The sequence below is a fragment of the Haemaphysalis longicornis genome, unplaced genomic scaffold (genome assembly GCF_048455015.1).
Source record: "Haemaphysalis longicornis isolate Haplotype H1 unplaced genomic scaffold, Haemaphysalis longicornis Haplotype H1 scaffold_6, whole genome shotgun sequence".
Lineage (NCBI taxonomy): Eukaryota > Metazoa > Arthropoda > Arachnida > Ixodida > Ixodidae > Haemaphysalis > Haemaphysalis longicornis.
The window spans coordinates 61,861,902-61,879,892 of NW_027526407.1; the positions used below are offsets into that span (position 1 = coordinate 61,861,902).

Sequence of the window (17,991 nt, forward strand, 5' to 3'; positions counted from 1 at the left end):
ACGTCCGCTTCTGGGATAAGAACATTTCTTCAAATATCGGCGATGAACGCCGACGCAGCTGGACACTGCGGAGCTAAGGCCGCAATGCCGGCAGATTTAAATGAAAAATTTCGTAATAGATTGCAAGAAAAAGTAATTGAATTACAAGGACAGTCACTCTCTAAAATAACTAATTGGAGTGCTAAAAATTATACTAAAATGCAATCGATTTCGCGTAATCTTATACTTGTAGCGCGTTACTTATAGGTCTGAACGTTTAGCGTGGCTGAAGTGATGTTGGCTTGTGTAACTGACTATCAGCCCCTCTTTCATCACGTGAACGGGATCAAATACATTTTTCTGACTACTAAACACGACCAGTTTTGTGTTTTTACATTCGGGTTTATGGGCCGCTGTCCGTGGCCGTTATTCTAGTTTGCTCTCAATACTGATTTGCTTTTAGAATCTTGTTAGCAATTGCGCTATCTGTATACTAAATTGCCGCTTTGTTACTGGCCATTTACCTCTGTGCAGCGTCCCACCTGCGATTCCAGGATTTTGTGCCCGTGTTACGTTAAAGGACGTGATTGCGTTAAAGTTAAAAAACCATTCGAGTATAATGAAATAACAAATAAATACAACATGCCAAGAACTGCTTAATTGAACGAAAACCTCATCTCGAAAGGAATTAAACGTAGAAGCAGGACAAATTCGCACAGTTTGAAGAGCCCCGGTCTACTGAAAGATTCCTCAACCATCAACTATGGCCGTGTCATAAACTGTATTTCTCCGGCACATCGGTTCGCACAACTTCCACCCTTAAACATCTTCGCTTTTATACCGACGATGTTCTCCCAGACGCGTACTTTGAATATGCAAGAAAACGTAAAAGGCAATACACGCGAGAAATAAATGTCAAGTGACACAAAACGCAACGAACCTTCTGTCGCCGCCTTCCATTTTCCCAGCCATGTTGCTGCGGCCGGGCGGATCGCCGGGTCGCTATCTTGTGTGAGCAAGAGGAGTGGTTGGCCCCGTACCGTGTGCATAGCGCTGATAATTTTTTTTCCCCTTCCGATGCTGCGTTCCGCGTTGCGGCCGTTATCACCGGAGAGCGAAACTTTCAACGCTATTTTATGTCAGTTAAGGTCGCCCCTCTCCATTTTAAGACTTGTGGCATGATTACAAAAAAAATGTTGATTAAATGCTTGGTTTGACGCGCCGACGCAACACAGGCGGTGAGGCGCGCCGTAGTGGAGGGTTCCGGATTAATTTTGACTACCTGGGAATCTTTAACGTGCGCGGAAATATCGTACCAATGGGCCTTTTCGCTTTTCGCCTTCATCAGAAGAGCAGCCGCCACGGCCGGGATTCGAACCCGCGTCCTCGCGCTCAGCAGCGCAACGACCTAGTCACTGAGCCACCGCGGCGGGTACAAATAAAAATACGCAATATGCGGTTTTCGCAGTGATAGACAGACCGGTTGTGCTGTAAAGTGTTGAGTAAACATATTTCAGAGCTTTAATGTCCTGATATCAACAAACATAAACAGGTTCTTGTTTGTTCACTGTCTTGTCCACATGTCTTGCTCTTTCCTGTTTGATGCGTCTACTCGGAGTAAATTTCGAAACAATCTTCAAAACCATTTCGGATTCCCTGATAGAGATTAATTGTTTCGCATCTTTAAAAATATTGTCTTTGGGGTTTTTTGTGACATTTGTAGCGCTTATTTTGGTTGTGCGTTCACCGATAACTTGATGATATCTTCGCACTACCAGGCTTTTTTAATCGCTTTCTGCGCCCAAAGTGGTGGCGGGATATACACAGGGCCACGTACACTTACAACCTTTCGGGGTCAGGTAGTGCCGCCAGTCTGGCAACACCGGAGTTTCTTTTTGTTTTTAGTGTTCCTTTAAAGAAAAAAAAAACATTCTAGCTTTCACATTCTAATTCTCAGCCGTCATATGACAATGTTACGTGCTGTAAAAAGCAGAGAACTAAACTAAACAAAGGCGTTGTGCCGGCAGAACACTGACGTTAATGTCGTGTCGACTGGCTGCTGGTGCCCACTTCAACGCTTCTCGGGTTCGGTGAATGCATATTACCCAAACTTCGTTATAACGAAGTTGAAGGGGTGCCATAAATATTTTGTTATATCCATTATTTCGTTACATCTTTTATAACAGTTTACGGCAATGTATGCTCAGTTGGGTGCAGAACTGTAATCATGCAAAGAAGGAAACCACCTCGCGGCCAACTGTACCGCTACGCGACACGCCTGCGGCGGCAATTTAACAGAAGACAAATATTTTGCTTGCTGAAAGCGCACACTGCCTATTGTACTGTCCGCTAGACACAGCTGGAAAAAAAGTCCACGATGATCCTTCGTTTCGGACACGGCAAACGAAAGACTTGCTCTTCAGTGGTGGCCGTGGCGTTGATGCTGTTTTTAACGAAGCCATGGGTGCCTAAGAAACGACGTAGACGGTCAACCCCATCGAGTGCCTGCGCTGACATTGGCAGGTCCAACGTGTGTGCATGGGAGACCACGGCGTTATTGCTTGTTTGTTAAGTGACATCTGCGACAACGGGTCGGTCGTCTCGTCGGCATCGCGGTTCAGGGAAGCCACCTTGCGCCGCTTCTCCCTGCCGTCACGTAGCCCTCCAGCCCCGCTCGCTCATCCCCGCTGGCTGAGCGAGGAGGTAGCCTCGCTCGGCCGCGCGTGGCGTGGCTGCGAATGGCCATGAGGTTGACGCCAGAGTGTTAAAACAGCCGCGCTAAACGAATGGTGAACACCGCGGAATACTTCACGCACCATGGTAGGGCATTTTTTGTTTGGGGGGGGGGGGACTAATTTAGTTCGTTGTATCCATTGACATGTCAATTTTACTTCGTTATAACGAATTTTCAAATGCATTGATATCTATGGAGATTTCAAGGGGAATTTCATTTATATTCACTGTATCCGTTATTTCGTTATATCCCGTAAAGTTTGAGTATAGCGAGGTTTGAGTATAGCGACGCGATAGCTTAACAGGCGGCTCTGAAATCGCCTCCGGACTTGTATCCGCGACGCCTGCAAATGATGGACGTGCATTGAATACTCATTTTTTATCGTCTCTACGCTGGCCTGCTGAGTCAGTCAGGTCCCTTCTCGCTGTTCATGCCTGTACAATGTTGTCAGTGACAGGATAACGGCGAATGTCAGCTTCGGGTCTCAGGATACGGAACATAACGCCAACAATTGACGACACGAAGTGTGGAGAGAGGATAACGTTTATTACGCCTCCTTTAAATAAAATACATAAGAATGCTTGCTTCCTTTTTGAGGAAGAAAGTGAGAAACACGACCTTACTTCATTCCAATCTGAAGCAAGAACTGTGTATTTGTTGTATTTATTTACAAAGGCAATAAAATGGGTATTTTTATCCCCAATTCTCTTAAACAACACCCCACAAATTCTCAAGAGAGAGATCATAGAAGAACATCACGTCGTGCTTCTGTTCACACGGCCTTCCTAAGTCTTTCGATGAGGCGGCGTAAGGGTAGCTCAAGTGCCTCGACCCGTTTTTCTAGTTGCTGAAAAAAACATCGGCTTAATAAGTAAACACAAAATAAATTTGAATTAAGTAGCTTATAACGGCGTGTGCGATCCTCCCGAACAGACCGTTTCGGCACTTTCAAAATACCTACGGAATGCTGAACACCCAAAGTAAAAATAAAATGTGTACAGAAAGTTGAAAACAGGTTTTGCTCGGGCATAGGAAAAAGAAATTTCGAGATTTGCAGTTTTGTGAAATAAAAAAAGAAAGATGCACCTATTTTCTGAAAGCTGTGGAGGCAAGCCAGGGCAACAGCTGGCGTGTTACAACATGTGGGGAGGGCTACAGTGGCACGAGTTTATGATGGAGAGATTGAAACCAGAAGGCAGAATGAATGACGACTGAAAAATGAAAATGAACCACGCAGAGGAGATTATTTTAGAGCACAGAGGAATGAAATATCGGCGGATTATTTAATTATAACACGTATATCAGTGTGTCATTTGTTCTTTGAAAATCCATACTAATTTTTTAAGTAGTGGTTCTGATTGATTGTAGAGTTTAACGAGCCTACGCAACGCAGGCGATGAGGCGCGCCGTAGTGGAGGGTTCCGGATTAATTTTGACCACCTGGGGATCTTTAACGTGCGCCGAAATCTCGCACACACGGGCGTTTTTGCTTTTCGCCTCCATCAGAAAAGCGGCCGCCGCGGCCGGGAATCGAACCCACGACCTCGTGCTCATCAGCGCAACACCGAGTAGTGGTTCTACAACACCTGACACCATTCCAAGTGTGTGTCTACACTGAGTACTTCTGGAATTAAATTAATCACCCAGCAGAACGAAGATCCCTAATTATCAAAGGATCTTCTACCAAGGCCCGAACGCTTTGCTTTAATGCGCGACGGGCTCGCTTTGTATATAACTTATTATCTTACTTGAGGGAAAGTAAAAAATTTGCAGCGTTGAAATAAGCCTTCTTACATTGCTCATAGGGCCTTATCTGCTGGCTTATTTTATTGCTATTCTGTTATGTCTCGCTATAAAATTAGGATCTTAATTCCTCCAGGTGTCTTTTTTATTTCAGCTATATCCTTCCCGCTCTACTAGAAATTTTCACAAGATAGGTACAACGACCAGAGTTCGCTTTTCGGCACGCACCGCAGTAGTGTGTTGAAGGGCTGTTCGGCGCAGTTCATATATGCAACTTGCAATCGTTTATCCTGACCTCCGTAAAATACCTCCCGAAGTGGTATTCCACCCTTTATACGTTCAAAGAAGGTAGGAACGGGTGTGGTCCAAAGTTCTACAAATAAACTCACCTGTACGGTGATTTTTAGCATCTCAATATCATCTTCTTCTGTCGATTCTACGGCACTGTCTGCACTGGCTTTCTGAAGAAGATGTGACAAGAAAAACGTTAACGCTGTGTACATTGTGATTCGTAAATACTGTGTAATGTATCAAGTCATATTTTTTGTATCTCCGTATAGTTGCTTTGGGATTTTAAAACCCTGCGATGATAAGAATATCTGTCATTACGGCAATGAAAACTCTGAAATGTTACGGAAGTGGGTTGAATAAATTACGGTTTATCTTACAACGGGAATATTAGCGATGTGCATTCTCCAAACGTAAGTTAAACCTCCACCGTAGTTTGTGTTGTAATACATAAGCGTTTATCACTAATGTTATTACTGAACAACACGGTAGCCATGTGGACTCATCGTGAATGACGTTTACTGAACTTACTTCGTCGCCGCCAAGGTAAAAAGAGTGGCGAAGTATTTTTGAGCGTGAGAAGTTGCACTCAAAAAACGTAATTGTGGTTACTGTTAAATTACTATTTAAGATACGCCTACGCCTATTACCGTATTAAAACTTTGCAATGTTACAACTTTAATGCCCGAAATAATTCCGCTGCAGTTTCCAAGGCCAAGCCGAATATTTATGTCAGATCACGGCAAGGAAAGATTCCGTAGCTAGTATAAATATAAGCACGTTGTTGCTTGAAACCTACCGAACTAGGTGCAATTGTTTACTCGAGATAGACACCAGCACTGTGGGCGAGCCTATTTTAAACGATATTCTTGTTTCGCTTGTTCAGAAGCCCTGTATGCTCCGGCGGCTACAGTTGAAAGCCTGAAGCAGCTACACCTCTTACACCGACCAAAATGACAATTTACCACCTTTACAGATGTGGAATCGAGCTGTCTTTGCGAAAACAAGGCATCCGCAGGCTGGCTGCGACGACTCGTTTTTCCGTTTGATAAGTTCAGAGCTTCCGAGTGGTTCCGTCGACAATTTTCGACGTGCTCCTGTACAGATGAAAGTGTGCGAGAGATAGCTTTCCTTTCAAGGCATTGTGCAGAAAGATGAAAGATAAAAGGTATGTCCGTATAGTGCCAGCGCGCTCAAACAGAATTACGCAGCTACACACGTTTTACCAATCCTGTACTTTCGTGCGTGAGGAGCGGATAACATATTCTTCTCGAATGGCAGAACTTTCATTGCTCTTTCATTTCCCTAAATTACAGTCCTTTTTCCTTCAGGAGGGGAACCATACCAAGCGAAAAATGGAGAAGGTATGCCTATTTTACTGCCCACACGCATTCGCGGACGCCCCTGGACACAGCAAACGTGTAAAGCGACAGAACAATTAAAAAAAAAAACACGACTAAGCCTGCTGTCTTGAATTCACGGTCCGTCCTTTGTTTCCGCTCTCTACATTGGCACGAAACATCATTACCGCCGTTTTTGAGCTCTTGATAGCACTGAAAATTCCGCTTTTACCTTCGTACAGAGGGAGGGATTAGGTTGCGCTTCAGTAATTTGTTAGAAATGTAACCTATAACAGCTTACGTAGGTGCCAAAAATGTGCTTTCTATCTATTGAAATCCTCATAATAGAGAAAGTACGACTGCATGATGCACAATGCACATACAAGTAGCCTTTACCAAAATCGCTTTACCAAAATCGACGGAAGCCACTGCTTCGTCAGTGGCTTCCGTCGCAGAGTTTGTGTGTCGCTCGCCCACTGAGTTTGGTTTTAGTGAGTAGATTACGGCGCGAAAAAATCAAAAACTTATTTTTTGTTAACGAGTAAGCCACGCTGAAAAGCAAAATGCGGAAAAGCAGCTTCAAAGAACACAAGCGTTGACACTCCAGATCTTTCAGTGTAGGCTATAGCACTTCGAACGAATGCCTTACTAGGAATATAACTATTTGGAGGCAATATAGGTACACCTGTAATATTATGAAGATCCTGAAAACTTCCTTTGCCAGCTCATACTCGCTGACTGTGTGATGTCACGTAGCATGAAAAGACATAATTTGAATGCGAAAACAACCAGTACATTGATCGATCAAAATGATTTGCCTCGTCCGTAGCCGCAAAACTGCCGTCGAACCTCTCTTCATCTTCAAAGCGCAGCTCATATCTCTAGAGGAGTACTGCTCAATGCTTAACGGTGCCTTTCAGACGAAACGTAACCTTGTTGAATTTGAAAGACCAAGCTTTTGGAAAGTAAACTACCCTCGAAAAAGCTTTTTTGAAACAAAAAAATATTTGGCCAATTCAGGAATGGAATACATGACTATTGTAGGAGGAGGCCAATAGGCCCTGTTGTGGGACACGGGAAAAAGGGTAGGGGAAGATGGTTTATATAAAGCCTTTTCACTGCGCTGTAAGCGTTCACTTAGAACGGTACGCACAGTTGAAGTTGTGGCGAGGACACTCTAATACGACCATCATCCGGGTATCCAAAAGGAGCCGTTCAGGAGCCACAAAGGCTGTTTTGGGGGACATCTAGAGAGTGGGTAAATGATCCGCCGTCATACTAATTTATAGACACCGGTTTTGATACCGAATTCTGTAATTTGCTGTAAGATTTGTGAAGAAAAAGCCGGTGTCCTGCGTTTGTAGTAGCAGAACGCATGCTTTACGTCCTCTCTGTTGTAATGCGATGTATAGCTTCAACTTGCGGCCAAGAAAACACAAACGCGTGGGGCAGTGCAAGGCCTTGGTAGGCACCATTGGTTTACGCGTTTCATATCTCCTGTTGTCATTCTCATATACGCAACACCTCGATGCCCCAATTGGCAGTTTCAGGTTACGTACATAGCGTGCCAAGCGGCATCGCAGCACATTCGCAGCAGTCGATGTGTTAGCGAACGGCTTGTCGAAAAATACCGGGGGGTCACATTTTTCTTTTCTCTGTAGCAACTGTGATTGTGCAGCCGAGTTACTAAAAAAGAAAAATTGCGGTACAAAACCATGATGCAACCATGGGTGGTACTTAAGAAGATCCTGGTGTCTATCGAACGCCTACAATGTTCATCAGCGAGCCCTCTTTTCCAGTATACACCCATGAAGTTCCCTGTCTATACACGTGTTCTGGTGTGCACTCCACACACATGCCCAGCATGACTTTTTGTTTCTTTATGCGTGTTATATATTTACGCAAATACTCCTGCGGATTTTGAAACTCAACTGTTGCGAGTAGCTACCGTTGTGTTTGGTTGTTGTCATTGCTCCGCTAAACGTTCTGTAGTGATTGACCGATTCACCCCACGACACATTCTAATAAATTATTCTCCTGACTTCCCACTTACGCTTACTTTGGAGAAGTCCGGCAAGTTTGGAAAGTTCTACGATTACCTGCAGGTCTTTCTTGTCCCATAAATCCTGACATTGCGGGCAATTGGGACATCCTCTGTCCGTCCCATCTCCTAGTGGTTCGTTTCCTCTGGAAGCTGGTTCGGTTGGTATTTCAGGTACTTCACCGCATTTTTTCTGAAGTGCAACAAAACACAAAGCCGAATTTGACATTCAAGTAATCGCTGGTTTCTCATCTTAATTTATTAATGACCAACAACGCTGATGCATTAATGCGGAAGCACAACTTCTGCGAAAAAACTTGTAAAACTTCAACCATTTAGTAACAAGGCGCACAAAATACGTGTACGACCCTTGCCCTGTGAAGTGGATACCCCCTAGGCGGTTGCACTTTCTGACTGAGGAAGGCAAAGGGCACTGGCTTAAATTAACAGTATTGCCATGCCACGTGAACACAATAACGAAGCCAGTGCCGCATCGAGTTGTGCACAAAATAGGCGATGACGACAAAGCTGTGCTGGCCGCGTGGCCTGCCTGCTAAATTCTGTGTAATAGATTTGTACACAGTGTAAATCCAGGGCAGCATCTTGCCCTCTCGTCCGGCATGGTTCCCAAGACTTCACTGCTTTGTCATTTTCTCGCTGTCATCACTGCTACTGGACCAGTGTTCGATAACCCCATAATCGTCATCCGCGGCGGCAAGAATTCATTTACTGTTTTTCTCATCACGTCTTTCGTATTCCCCGCACTCGCCATGCTACCTCAGTCTTGACCGGGACAGTGGCCAACGCGAATAGGGTATAGTCAAGCCATGAGGATTCGACGAAGAAGGACGGCGCCATGGCGTTGCGCTCAAACGAAGCCGCGATGAAGAAGTTGTGGGTCGCCTTGCCCGCCCCAATATGTTTCATGGGCACTTTAGACGCAGAGTAAATACAGTGCACATCTTATATGGTTCGTCTCATCTTCTTCGCCTCACCGTAACAGTATTGACAATCGCTCTGAGCGCAAGACCAAAGCAAAACACGATAGGTACTGTTCGTTCGATTGTTTACGCACTGTAAGATACGTGTGCTAAGCTTGGTAATACGAATATCAGGATCGAGTTCTTGCCCTGTCTCGCAATGTCAGCATAAAGTCGCCGACGTTATCCGTGCTTATTCACTTTGTGTTCTCAGTGATGCGAAGTTTGTTTACATTTAAAATGTCGATACCTGTTTTGTATTAGGAGATGTGCCGGAAAAATATTAGCATTCCGTCACTGGTGTTTCCACCACAGACATTCGCACCATTATTGTAACTAATCTTTGAGTAGGGCATCAGCGAGTATGCGCACTTAGTTGTATGTGGGTAACATTGCGCGCGGAAGCATGCACTATAAGCGCATGCACGACTTTTGAAGCACAAAAACATGCATGTTATCAACGTCTCTTTGGCCACTTCGTTATATACCTAGATATTCTCGCTAAATTTCTCATAATGGGAAATATATTCTACAAAATGCACATCTGTAAAGCAGCAATAATTAGAATACCTTATGAAAACCGGAAAACCGCTAGCACAAAGTTTATTTGCTCACCTGTTTCTCTTGATATGGCCGCACTCCAATCACACCCCTGAAGCCGCTATGACTGTTGTCCATGTGCCTCTGGGAAAGCAAAACATTGGTGTTAAAACTCGTGAACATAGAACACTAAGTATACTTGAAAGCACTGAAAAATAAGCGGTTATTTTGAAGTAATTTTGGGTATATAATGAGTACGGCATCTTGTTGTTTTTTGTTCAACATGAGCTCCCCGTTATATTGGGACTTCATTTAGTGTTGCACATTCATCACCGATGAATTTACATATAATCGTAATGTGTCTTAAAACATTTTATTCGAAGTTTTTTGTTATATCACCCTAGGCTTTCTCTAGGTCTATCATCTTTCCTAAGCATGCATTAGTGTAAATTCGCGAACCCCTAGTGGCGTCCGTTTCGTTGACGCCTTAATAAAGCAACTAACACGATGTATATGCTCCTGGCAACATTCTAAGCGACCGAAATGCACTACCACATTGTGTCCTGTCACATTCCATGGGCGAATTGGGCCTCTTGGCGTTGGTTTTATGGGACAAAAAAAGACCTGCAGGTTATCGCACAACTGTCCAAACTTGCAGGATTTTCGCAAAATAAGTACGAGTTGAGCGTCGCGATCACTCCATGGTGTCGGTTTTTCAACGGCTGAATCAAGAAAATAAGACCACACATATATTTCTGACAACAGTCTAAGCAACCAAAATGGGCACCAAATGTTGTCCTGTCACCTAGCTTGGCAAATTGGGCCTCTTGGCGTTCAGTATAGTGCCGATGAACCCGAGCCATTTTTGAGCAGACATCGCATCATTACCTCAGAAGTAGAGCAAGGACAGCAGGTTCGCGTAAAATCTTTTATTGTAGAACGCATATGATAACCTTTTGCACTGTAAGGCCACGCGGACACTCTTTCAGATATTTCGGGTTTTGTTTGCCACCGAGGTCCATAAGACTTTGGCACTTCGCTGCTAAGATATTAGTTCCAACTATTTTTTGCCTTCAGCCGCGGTATTTCCCGCCTCTCTAAATCTTGAAGAAGGTAATTGTGGTATCATTTGCTGCGGATTTTGGTGTTGTAGCCCCGCTACAAGCTTCGCATCGTACGTTTCTAGTTGACGGCAGCGTGAATTACTTCCGTGTTACCCTTATATAAGTGCTCAGTCAGTATTACATTAACGCGTGCGCGAAGCTCAAGCCTTTCATAAGCACAGTAGCTCTTTACACTACAGGAATAATTCACTCAATCTGCCACTTTTTTCACAAGCGGAGTGACGTACAGTCCTTGTCAAAGTTTTTTAGGCCACCGCAACCGTGGCCAGAGCAGGCGCGCAACCAGACAGGGGAGGTGTGGTGGCCGTCGTCGACTCATTGTGCGGATAAAGAAAGTAAGAAGGGATTTTCGCTCTCGTTTTCACATGACGGCTGGCGCGATAAGCAGGCACTTCACTTTGGCGCAGGCACGTCGCGTCGCACTTGTCGCACCAGCCACGCTACGAAAGCAACAGCGAAAGTTTCTTCGTTGTATTTGTCGTGTCCGCTCCTTTGGGAGCGGTGATGCGAGCAAAAGACTGACGCCACTCCGATGTAGCCGCAAACAAGAAAAAGCCCCGTGTTTATTTCACAGCCGCGTTTTATACAATCCAGCCAGTGACGTCACCTCGGCCCGCGCACCCTGGTGCGCAGCCGCAACAGAGATAACAGATAACACGACAGTCTTTAGCCGCGCAACCACCTTACAGCGGCAAACACAGCGCCTCTGCTGGGCCGTGTGCCTGCTCCTGCCGCGGTAGCCGTGCCCTACGTAGCAGCCTAACTAAGGTCACTGCGTAAATTATATACCTACTGGGCTTGACTTGCGTTCGAAGCTCCAATATTCTGCGTACTGCCGAAAGTTAAAACCGCTGATATTTTTAGTTTTCTAACCATTACTTCAACAAACATTCTGCACGCCGTGCGTGGCTAAAGTGAAGTTAACACGATTGGGAACATGAAGCGTACCTATCGGTCACGTAGTCACTGTCTCTAATAACTATCCTCCACAACAGGATTAACCAAGATAACTGTATTGAGATAATTAGGACCTTGTCGTAGGCGCATGATTCTATGCATGGTCGTAACCCTGTTTGCAGCACTTGGCAATATATCCATGTACCGAGGATCCCCTTATGGTATGCGCTTTTCTGTGGGACACTCAGCAACTTTTCGTTGAGCGCTTTGATTACGTCCCAGCGTGTGATAACAAGATATACGAATCCCGACTATACTGATAAACCGCGAGCTCTTCTTGGAAATGTGCAATGGAGGGTAGGCCTCTCATATCTATACATTTGCCTTAATTCCTCCATTAGAAGGTTCACACATGAGTGAGCTAGGACAGCCGCAGTGACAACACAAGTGCACGAAACTCGTGTGGTTAGGCAAAATATTGCAAGTAAATGGGGCGTTTTTTTCGAAATGGGCCAGATCCAAAAACTGAAACACAATCATATAAAACCGCAATGACAAGTAAAACTCTGCAATTTTCACCTAAAGAAGAGTTGCAAGAGTATAGATGAGATATTGCCCTGCAAACGTGAATGCCGATTGCAGTTCGTGTAGAAAATAAGCCATATCCTGCTGTTTTACGGATCAAACTCAGCCGAATCCATTTGCCCAATGGGAGTTTGCTTTTGCCTTGACCGTTCGGACTGTTTCATGAGTGTCAGAAGTTTACTTTTTGCCTTTCGGAGCCGAATTATCACGAATTCAGGCGGCAATTAGGACATCGGCGAAAGATGCGTCCCCAGATGTCGACGACGGAGTGAACGGAAGAAGTGAAAAAATGAAACTAAGGGATGTCAAACAGTGATTTCATCTTATCTCCCGCATCCGTACGGAGTAACTCTGGTTATATTTTTTACTTTCAAACATACCTTTTTACTACTTAAAAAAACTACTGTCGCTTACAAGACACGGGAAATCCCCCCCCCCCCCTTCTCTCTGACGGAACGAACCACACTTCATTAAGGTGAAGAAGATACGAGCAGCCTTCTTGTGAAGCGTTTTGTAAATTCTTTGCAAGGAAAAGAAGAGCTTGCTTATTTCGTGAGTGCTTTGAGGCGCGCAAAAGAAAATTATCCTACGGAAAATTGTGACAAGAGCTGCAAATGGCGCTAATAGCACTGAACTGAAATCCGTGTATAATTTCGGTTTTGTTGAAACCCTGTTGCATATATTGAATACCTTTCCCGCCAAAACGTAATCGCATCAATCTTGAAATCAATGTAACGAACTTTTTATGACAATTCCGCATGAACACGAGTGTCCCAATTCAGTATGTGCCGAATCCAAGCTTATCATCCCAGTATTGCTTAAATTTACGGCATAATTATTAATTACTTGTGGCCATCAACTTCCCCTGGCTGACCTGCAAAACATATCACTTAATGGTTTTTCACGCGCTGCACTTAGGTCCGGGAACAAACTTCCGCTTTTTTCGCAAATGAGGTTTAGGTGAATTTGGCTCATTTCGTAAAAAGTTCCTCACATGTTCTTGCCAGTGCGTAGTTTCGCATACTTTAAATGCCCGTAAATTTTAAACAGTCAGGCCACAGCGGTAACTTGGGCATCTCATCTATGTTTTTGTCGTTTCTCACGACAGTAAGCGCTATATGAAGTACAAACTGAAACTAAGAGTTAACCTGTCAACGGTAGAGACCGGGATGGAATGTGAACTTTTCGCACCTTGAATTCTTCGTACACAAAGTTGTCACAACATTCCGGGCACTGAACTACAGTCATGGCTAAACCTTCGTTAACACGCAGAATTGGTCTTCTGTGCTGCAAATAAAGAAAAGTTGTCGTTTGAGCTATGTAAAACGGGTTAAGGGAAAATAATATTAAAAAGCATGACTTGCATTACCAGCCGCAAAGGAGCACATTTCTATCGAAGGTCACACAAATAGAAACATTATCTTTGACGCCGCTTATATTGTTCAACGGTCAGGTCATGGATGTGGTACCTGTAAAGTGGTCACTAGGTTCTTATCCTTGACAAGTACAATTATTCCACAGTTTTTTATCAAGAGCTCAGCTTCGGGAGCGAGAAACCGTGTGTATGTAGTACGGCATATGTATGCCTGATTATTTCTTGGGTGTTAGGAGCCAGAAACTTCATCTGCTTTTTTGTGATCCCCCGAGATGAGTCGCTACAGTAACAGTTATTTCCAACGTTTCGGTAGTTCTCCCTGACACAGAATGTGGTGATCGTTCTTTGCACTCGTATATTGTGCACAATTATAAACAATATTGTTAAGTGCAGGTCAACATAAGAAAAGTTCCACCACTGGCCACAAATTCTATCTACAACCGGAGTGTTCAAGAAAAGTTTAGTCGACAAAAATACGTAGCAGCCATTTTAAAAACTCGTAACAGGTATATATTTTAATGTGCACAAGACCACTCAACAAGTCAAAACTCAAGCCACGCAAAGCTTGCAAGAGTGAGGCACTGAATGGAAGGACGCAGTGTGATACGGATGTGAACCAAATGAAACAATATATCAGTTAATATGCGTCTTTTTTACTCTCACCTCGTCTAGGTAAGGCCAGCTTTGACGAGCCTTGATATCATGGCTTCGCGGTTGGCGTTCGCTCATATAATATAGTGGGAGTAAGAGCACCTTTAATTAAATAAAGTGCAGAACACGTGGCGGCGAAGAGTGGTTGAAAAAACATGCTCAGAATGGAAGCAACAAATTTCAGCATGATCCAGAATGAAGAACTTGCTGACCTAATTTAAACCACCGCACGGAACCACCAAAGTATTGTTCGAAGTTGTTCGCATAATAAACGACATTAAATGGCTAGCAGAATTCATTCGGTGTATTAAATAAGACAACACAGACACTTACCAGCCCTTTCTCTGTACTGATGCCATCCTTAACACATGTGTAAGGAATGCAACGGAAAAAGCATTCTCCACAGAGATTGTGTTTGCATTTGAGGCTGAAAACAGCTTCTGCAATGTCGTTGCAATGGATGCATCTGATGAGGTTCGCTGCGCCAACGCTGGTAAGCTCGCACGTCAAACGGTAGCGACGCTTCACAATTATTTTGATGAATGGTCTGAAAAAGGTGGGCACAGCTTTATGAAAGTGCTTTTAATTTTTTTAGGATATGTTTGCGTATTTTCTGTTTCTTTTTGGGTTGACACCTTCCACAGCTATCGCTCTATCATTTGCGTTGTTCGACTTATTTAGAAGTTTCTCTAAATATTCTCGCAATCGCTTGAAAAAGTCGGGCTGGAACGATATGGTCTGCTTTATTCGCGAGCGCCTGGCATGGCTGCAACATATCAACAACCGTCCTAGCAAGCGGATAATCATCCCGCGTTGGGAAGAGGAAGATTAAATAAGATAATGGTAGGCACAAAAAATGTAGAAACGAAGACGAATCATAACGCAGATAAGCCGCTCATGTTGCTGAGCTTATCGCGTCAAGAGTGCATAGGTCAAGTTCATGGTCATACTAATAATACGTACTATTTTTGCCAATATTATGGATATTCCTCGTTGTCGGTCGGCCCAACTTAAACATTTTATTTTTGACAACTTTCTATTTTCACAGCCCCCCTCCATGCTCAGGGCCAACAAACTCCTATTTCCAGAAATCTCCAAATCCATAACGTATCCTCTCCCCTTCCTGTAGGCAGTGGATGCCTCGTTTTGCTGATTCGGGTCTTGGACCCCAACAATACTTGGTAACGAAGGCCTGGTCGGCAACTCTAACCTGGTTAATCAATAATAGTGATACTCTCAACCGGGTGAGTGGCGTGATATAGATACTTATGCTCATCAATTTTTTTTATTTTCTCCCTTCGATGTTGTACGTAACTTGTTTTTTTTTTTTTTACTTCCAAGGCAGCGTTCGTTTTTTGCCCCAAGTTGTAATTGTGCGACAGCCAAGTTAAGTCTGAATATTTGAGCATGCCCGTCAGTATTTCTGCGCCATCTGCCAATCATGGTTCAGACTACAAGTACGTTGTTCTAACGTTTCCTGCATTCTCCATTTTATAATTATAGCTTTCTTCTTAACTTGTGCAGTTTTACACCTTTTTACTTCTGGCGGAACCCGCGTCATGTCCAATTTGCGATCCCTTCCGCAACAGCTTTTACTAAAATTAGCGGCGTTCAGAGCCTCCTCAAGACGTGCACCTGCTGCAGCGCGATTTTACCACTGTAATTTTACCGAAGACACAAGCGCCGGAGTTGACGTGGCGGTGGCTCCCTCTCGGAGATAGGAGAGGCAGTTACGGCTACTAAACCGACGTGTTGCCTCCAGAAGGCGCTTTGTGTATTGAAACGAGAGCAATGCTCTTTCTAGTAACACCGCTACTGACAAGCTTTTCGACAAGGTTTTTGTACCTCCAAATGTAAACACGCTCGTCGCATCTGAGCGTACCCTTTTCAAAATTATACAGAACGGCAATACTGCGTATTTTCTTGCAGATCAAGTGTAATCTCACATGCATCATGGCCCGAACTCAATGGCGTGTTATATGGGCATGTGATTATATAGATATTAAGCTGTGCTGTTAGAATAATCGACATTCATGATATTTACATGCCCTTTGTTCAGCCAAATAATATGGCAACTGCAGAACTGCCGCCCTAAAAATGCATACGGAAGCCACACCTACTACCCGCTTGGATCGAACATAAAAACAAAGCGCTTACGACAAACTTTGCCATGACCTAGCAACGAAACACCAGCTCCCAGGGCGACAAGCACAAATCTATAGTGTGCTAACAAGAGGATGGAAAGGAAAACAAAAGTTGCAACGAACCTGTCAGGGGCATCCGTATTCCCGCCAGCCATATTTACCAGCTCCGACTCCGAACTTCGCTTAGCTATTCTGCTCGGGACGGTGGACTGTTTGGCCGAGGGCCGTGTGCACAGCAGCGATAAAGCGTGAATATCGGTTTCGTTTTTTTTTTTTTATCTTTCGGCACGCCGTCCCTCCGTCCACAGTGTTTGTCCAGCCACGCTTGGCAAGGACGGCGAATCACTCTTTGCAACTCTATTGAGTTGCCCTGAGTTGCCGACAGCAGAAAGTAAAAAAAAAATGAAGGATGGTGTTTACTTTGCAAGGAAAGCCTTGGTGGGTTCCGACTGATGGTAGAACTGTAAAGTTTCCTGTTTGAATAACTAGTTAATCAGAAATAAGAAAACCTAACTGTGAAGAACAGCAGACCGTGGTAGTTAAGTAGTGGATAAAAATGCCAATTTAATTTTTTATACTGTTGTAATGATTCATTTTGGGGTATTTATTTATCTGTACTGCCAGTTGTGTGCAGGGCTGTAGTAGTGCGGAAATGAGATATTTATAGAATTGACCTTATACGCAAAATGAAGTGTGCCGCAGAAAAAAATTATAAAAATAACACAATTGTTTTTCTAGAAAAGCCGTTAGAGATTAAGCAGTGAGTTTTACGCGCGCAATTTGATAAGATTACTCTAGAGTGATCTTATGGAACTGGTGACACAAAACTAACTGCTTTCTCCCTCACGGGTTTTCTAGAAGTACAGATGTTATTTTTATGCTATTCTGCCCCTCACCTAATTTAGCGCATAAGTTGAGCTTTATAAATATCATATGGTAGTAAATTACAAATTATTGAAAATACGGACGCGTTTGGATGCGTGAGGCTTCAAAATGAATATGGTGCAAACACCTAAGATTTACCTGACCTTCTAGGCCCCGGTCTCAACGCCGTGTGTACTGACTTTGGGGGCACCGAATTTTTCTATATCGAAGGCATCAGCATTGTCTTCTGCACCGCATGATTCGTTCGACGCGGAGAGCCATGATTTTGAGGAGAATCTTCGTAGTGGCGGCATTGTTAGGTGCTTCAGATTTGGGGACGATTTTTCATTGTTCGGGTGTACCAGAAGCCCTACTGCAGGTGAACTACACAGCGTTATGAGCATGTTTAGTTACTCGAACGAACTGTTGGAATTGCCGAACGAGTTGCCGAAGGATAATTGCGTTGAATACTTCGATTTCTGGATTAGGTTGGAACAAGGATGAGCCGTTGTGTTACCATGAAAGAGATCAAAACAGCGTTTGCTTGTTCTTTCGGCACACACGAAATTGGTGAAATGCAGCTTCACCAAAGCATGCCTTACACAAACGATAAAAAATAGTATTTTCGGGCGAGAGCCCCAACATCTTAAGAGCGATACTCAGAAATGCCGGCTTGATTGAAGTTGATTGATTCCGTGGCACAACA

At 44.0% G+C, this 17,991-nt stretch overlaps 2 protein-coding genes across 3 annotated transcripts in view; both read right to left on the reverse strand.

The window, feature by feature from the left end:
• LOC144142801 (uncharacterized) overlaps positions 1–1,042 on the reverse strand; it is a gene marked incomplete in the record, with an annotated part of 266,299 nt that extends 265,257 nt beyond the window's left edge. Inside the window, 1 exon segment of the mRNA XM_077674555.1 lies at positions 920–1,042. Within this exon segment, the coding sequence (XP_077530681.1) occupies positions 920–951 (32 nt within the window).
• Positions 1,043–3,341: 2,299 nt separating this feature from the next.
• Positions 3,342–16,667, reverse strand: LOC144141586 (uncharacterized). Of its 2 annotated transcripts, XM_077673131.1 has the most exons (7): positions 16,545–16,667; positions 14,611–14,824; positions 13,443–13,538; positions 9,721–9,789; positions 8,184–8,318; positions 4,846–4,917; positions 3,342–3,560 (listed from the first exon to the last, which is right to left on the reverse strand). In XM_077673131.1, exons 1-7 carry the CDS (start codon positions 16,574–16,576, stop codon positions 3,486–3,488), a joined length of 693 nt encoding a protein of 230 aa, XP_077529257.1. In that variant the 5' UTR covers positions 16,577–16,667; the 3' UTR covers positions 3,342–3,485. The 2 variants fall into 2 exon arrangements, with proteins under 2 accessions (XP_077529257.1, XP_077529256.1); XM_077673130.1 differs by lacking the exons at positions 3,342–3,560; positions 4,846–4,917 and adding an exon at positions 5,581–5,841.
• Between the last annotated feature and the right edge of the window lie 1,324 nt (positions 16,668–17,991).

Coding starts and splice junctions, on each gene's coding strand:
- LOC144141586 (XM_077673130.1), bottom strand. CDS start 16,576: ATGGCTGGCGGGAATACGGATGCCCCTGACAG. Junction 13,539..14,610: donor TCAGTACAGAGAAAGGGCTG/GTAAGTGTCTGT, acceptor CTTTATTTGCAG/CACAGAAGACCAATTCTGCG. Junction 8,319..9,720: donor GGCCATATCAAGAGAAACAG/GTGAGCAAATAA, acceptor GTTGCACTTCAG/AAAAAATGCGGTGAAGTACC.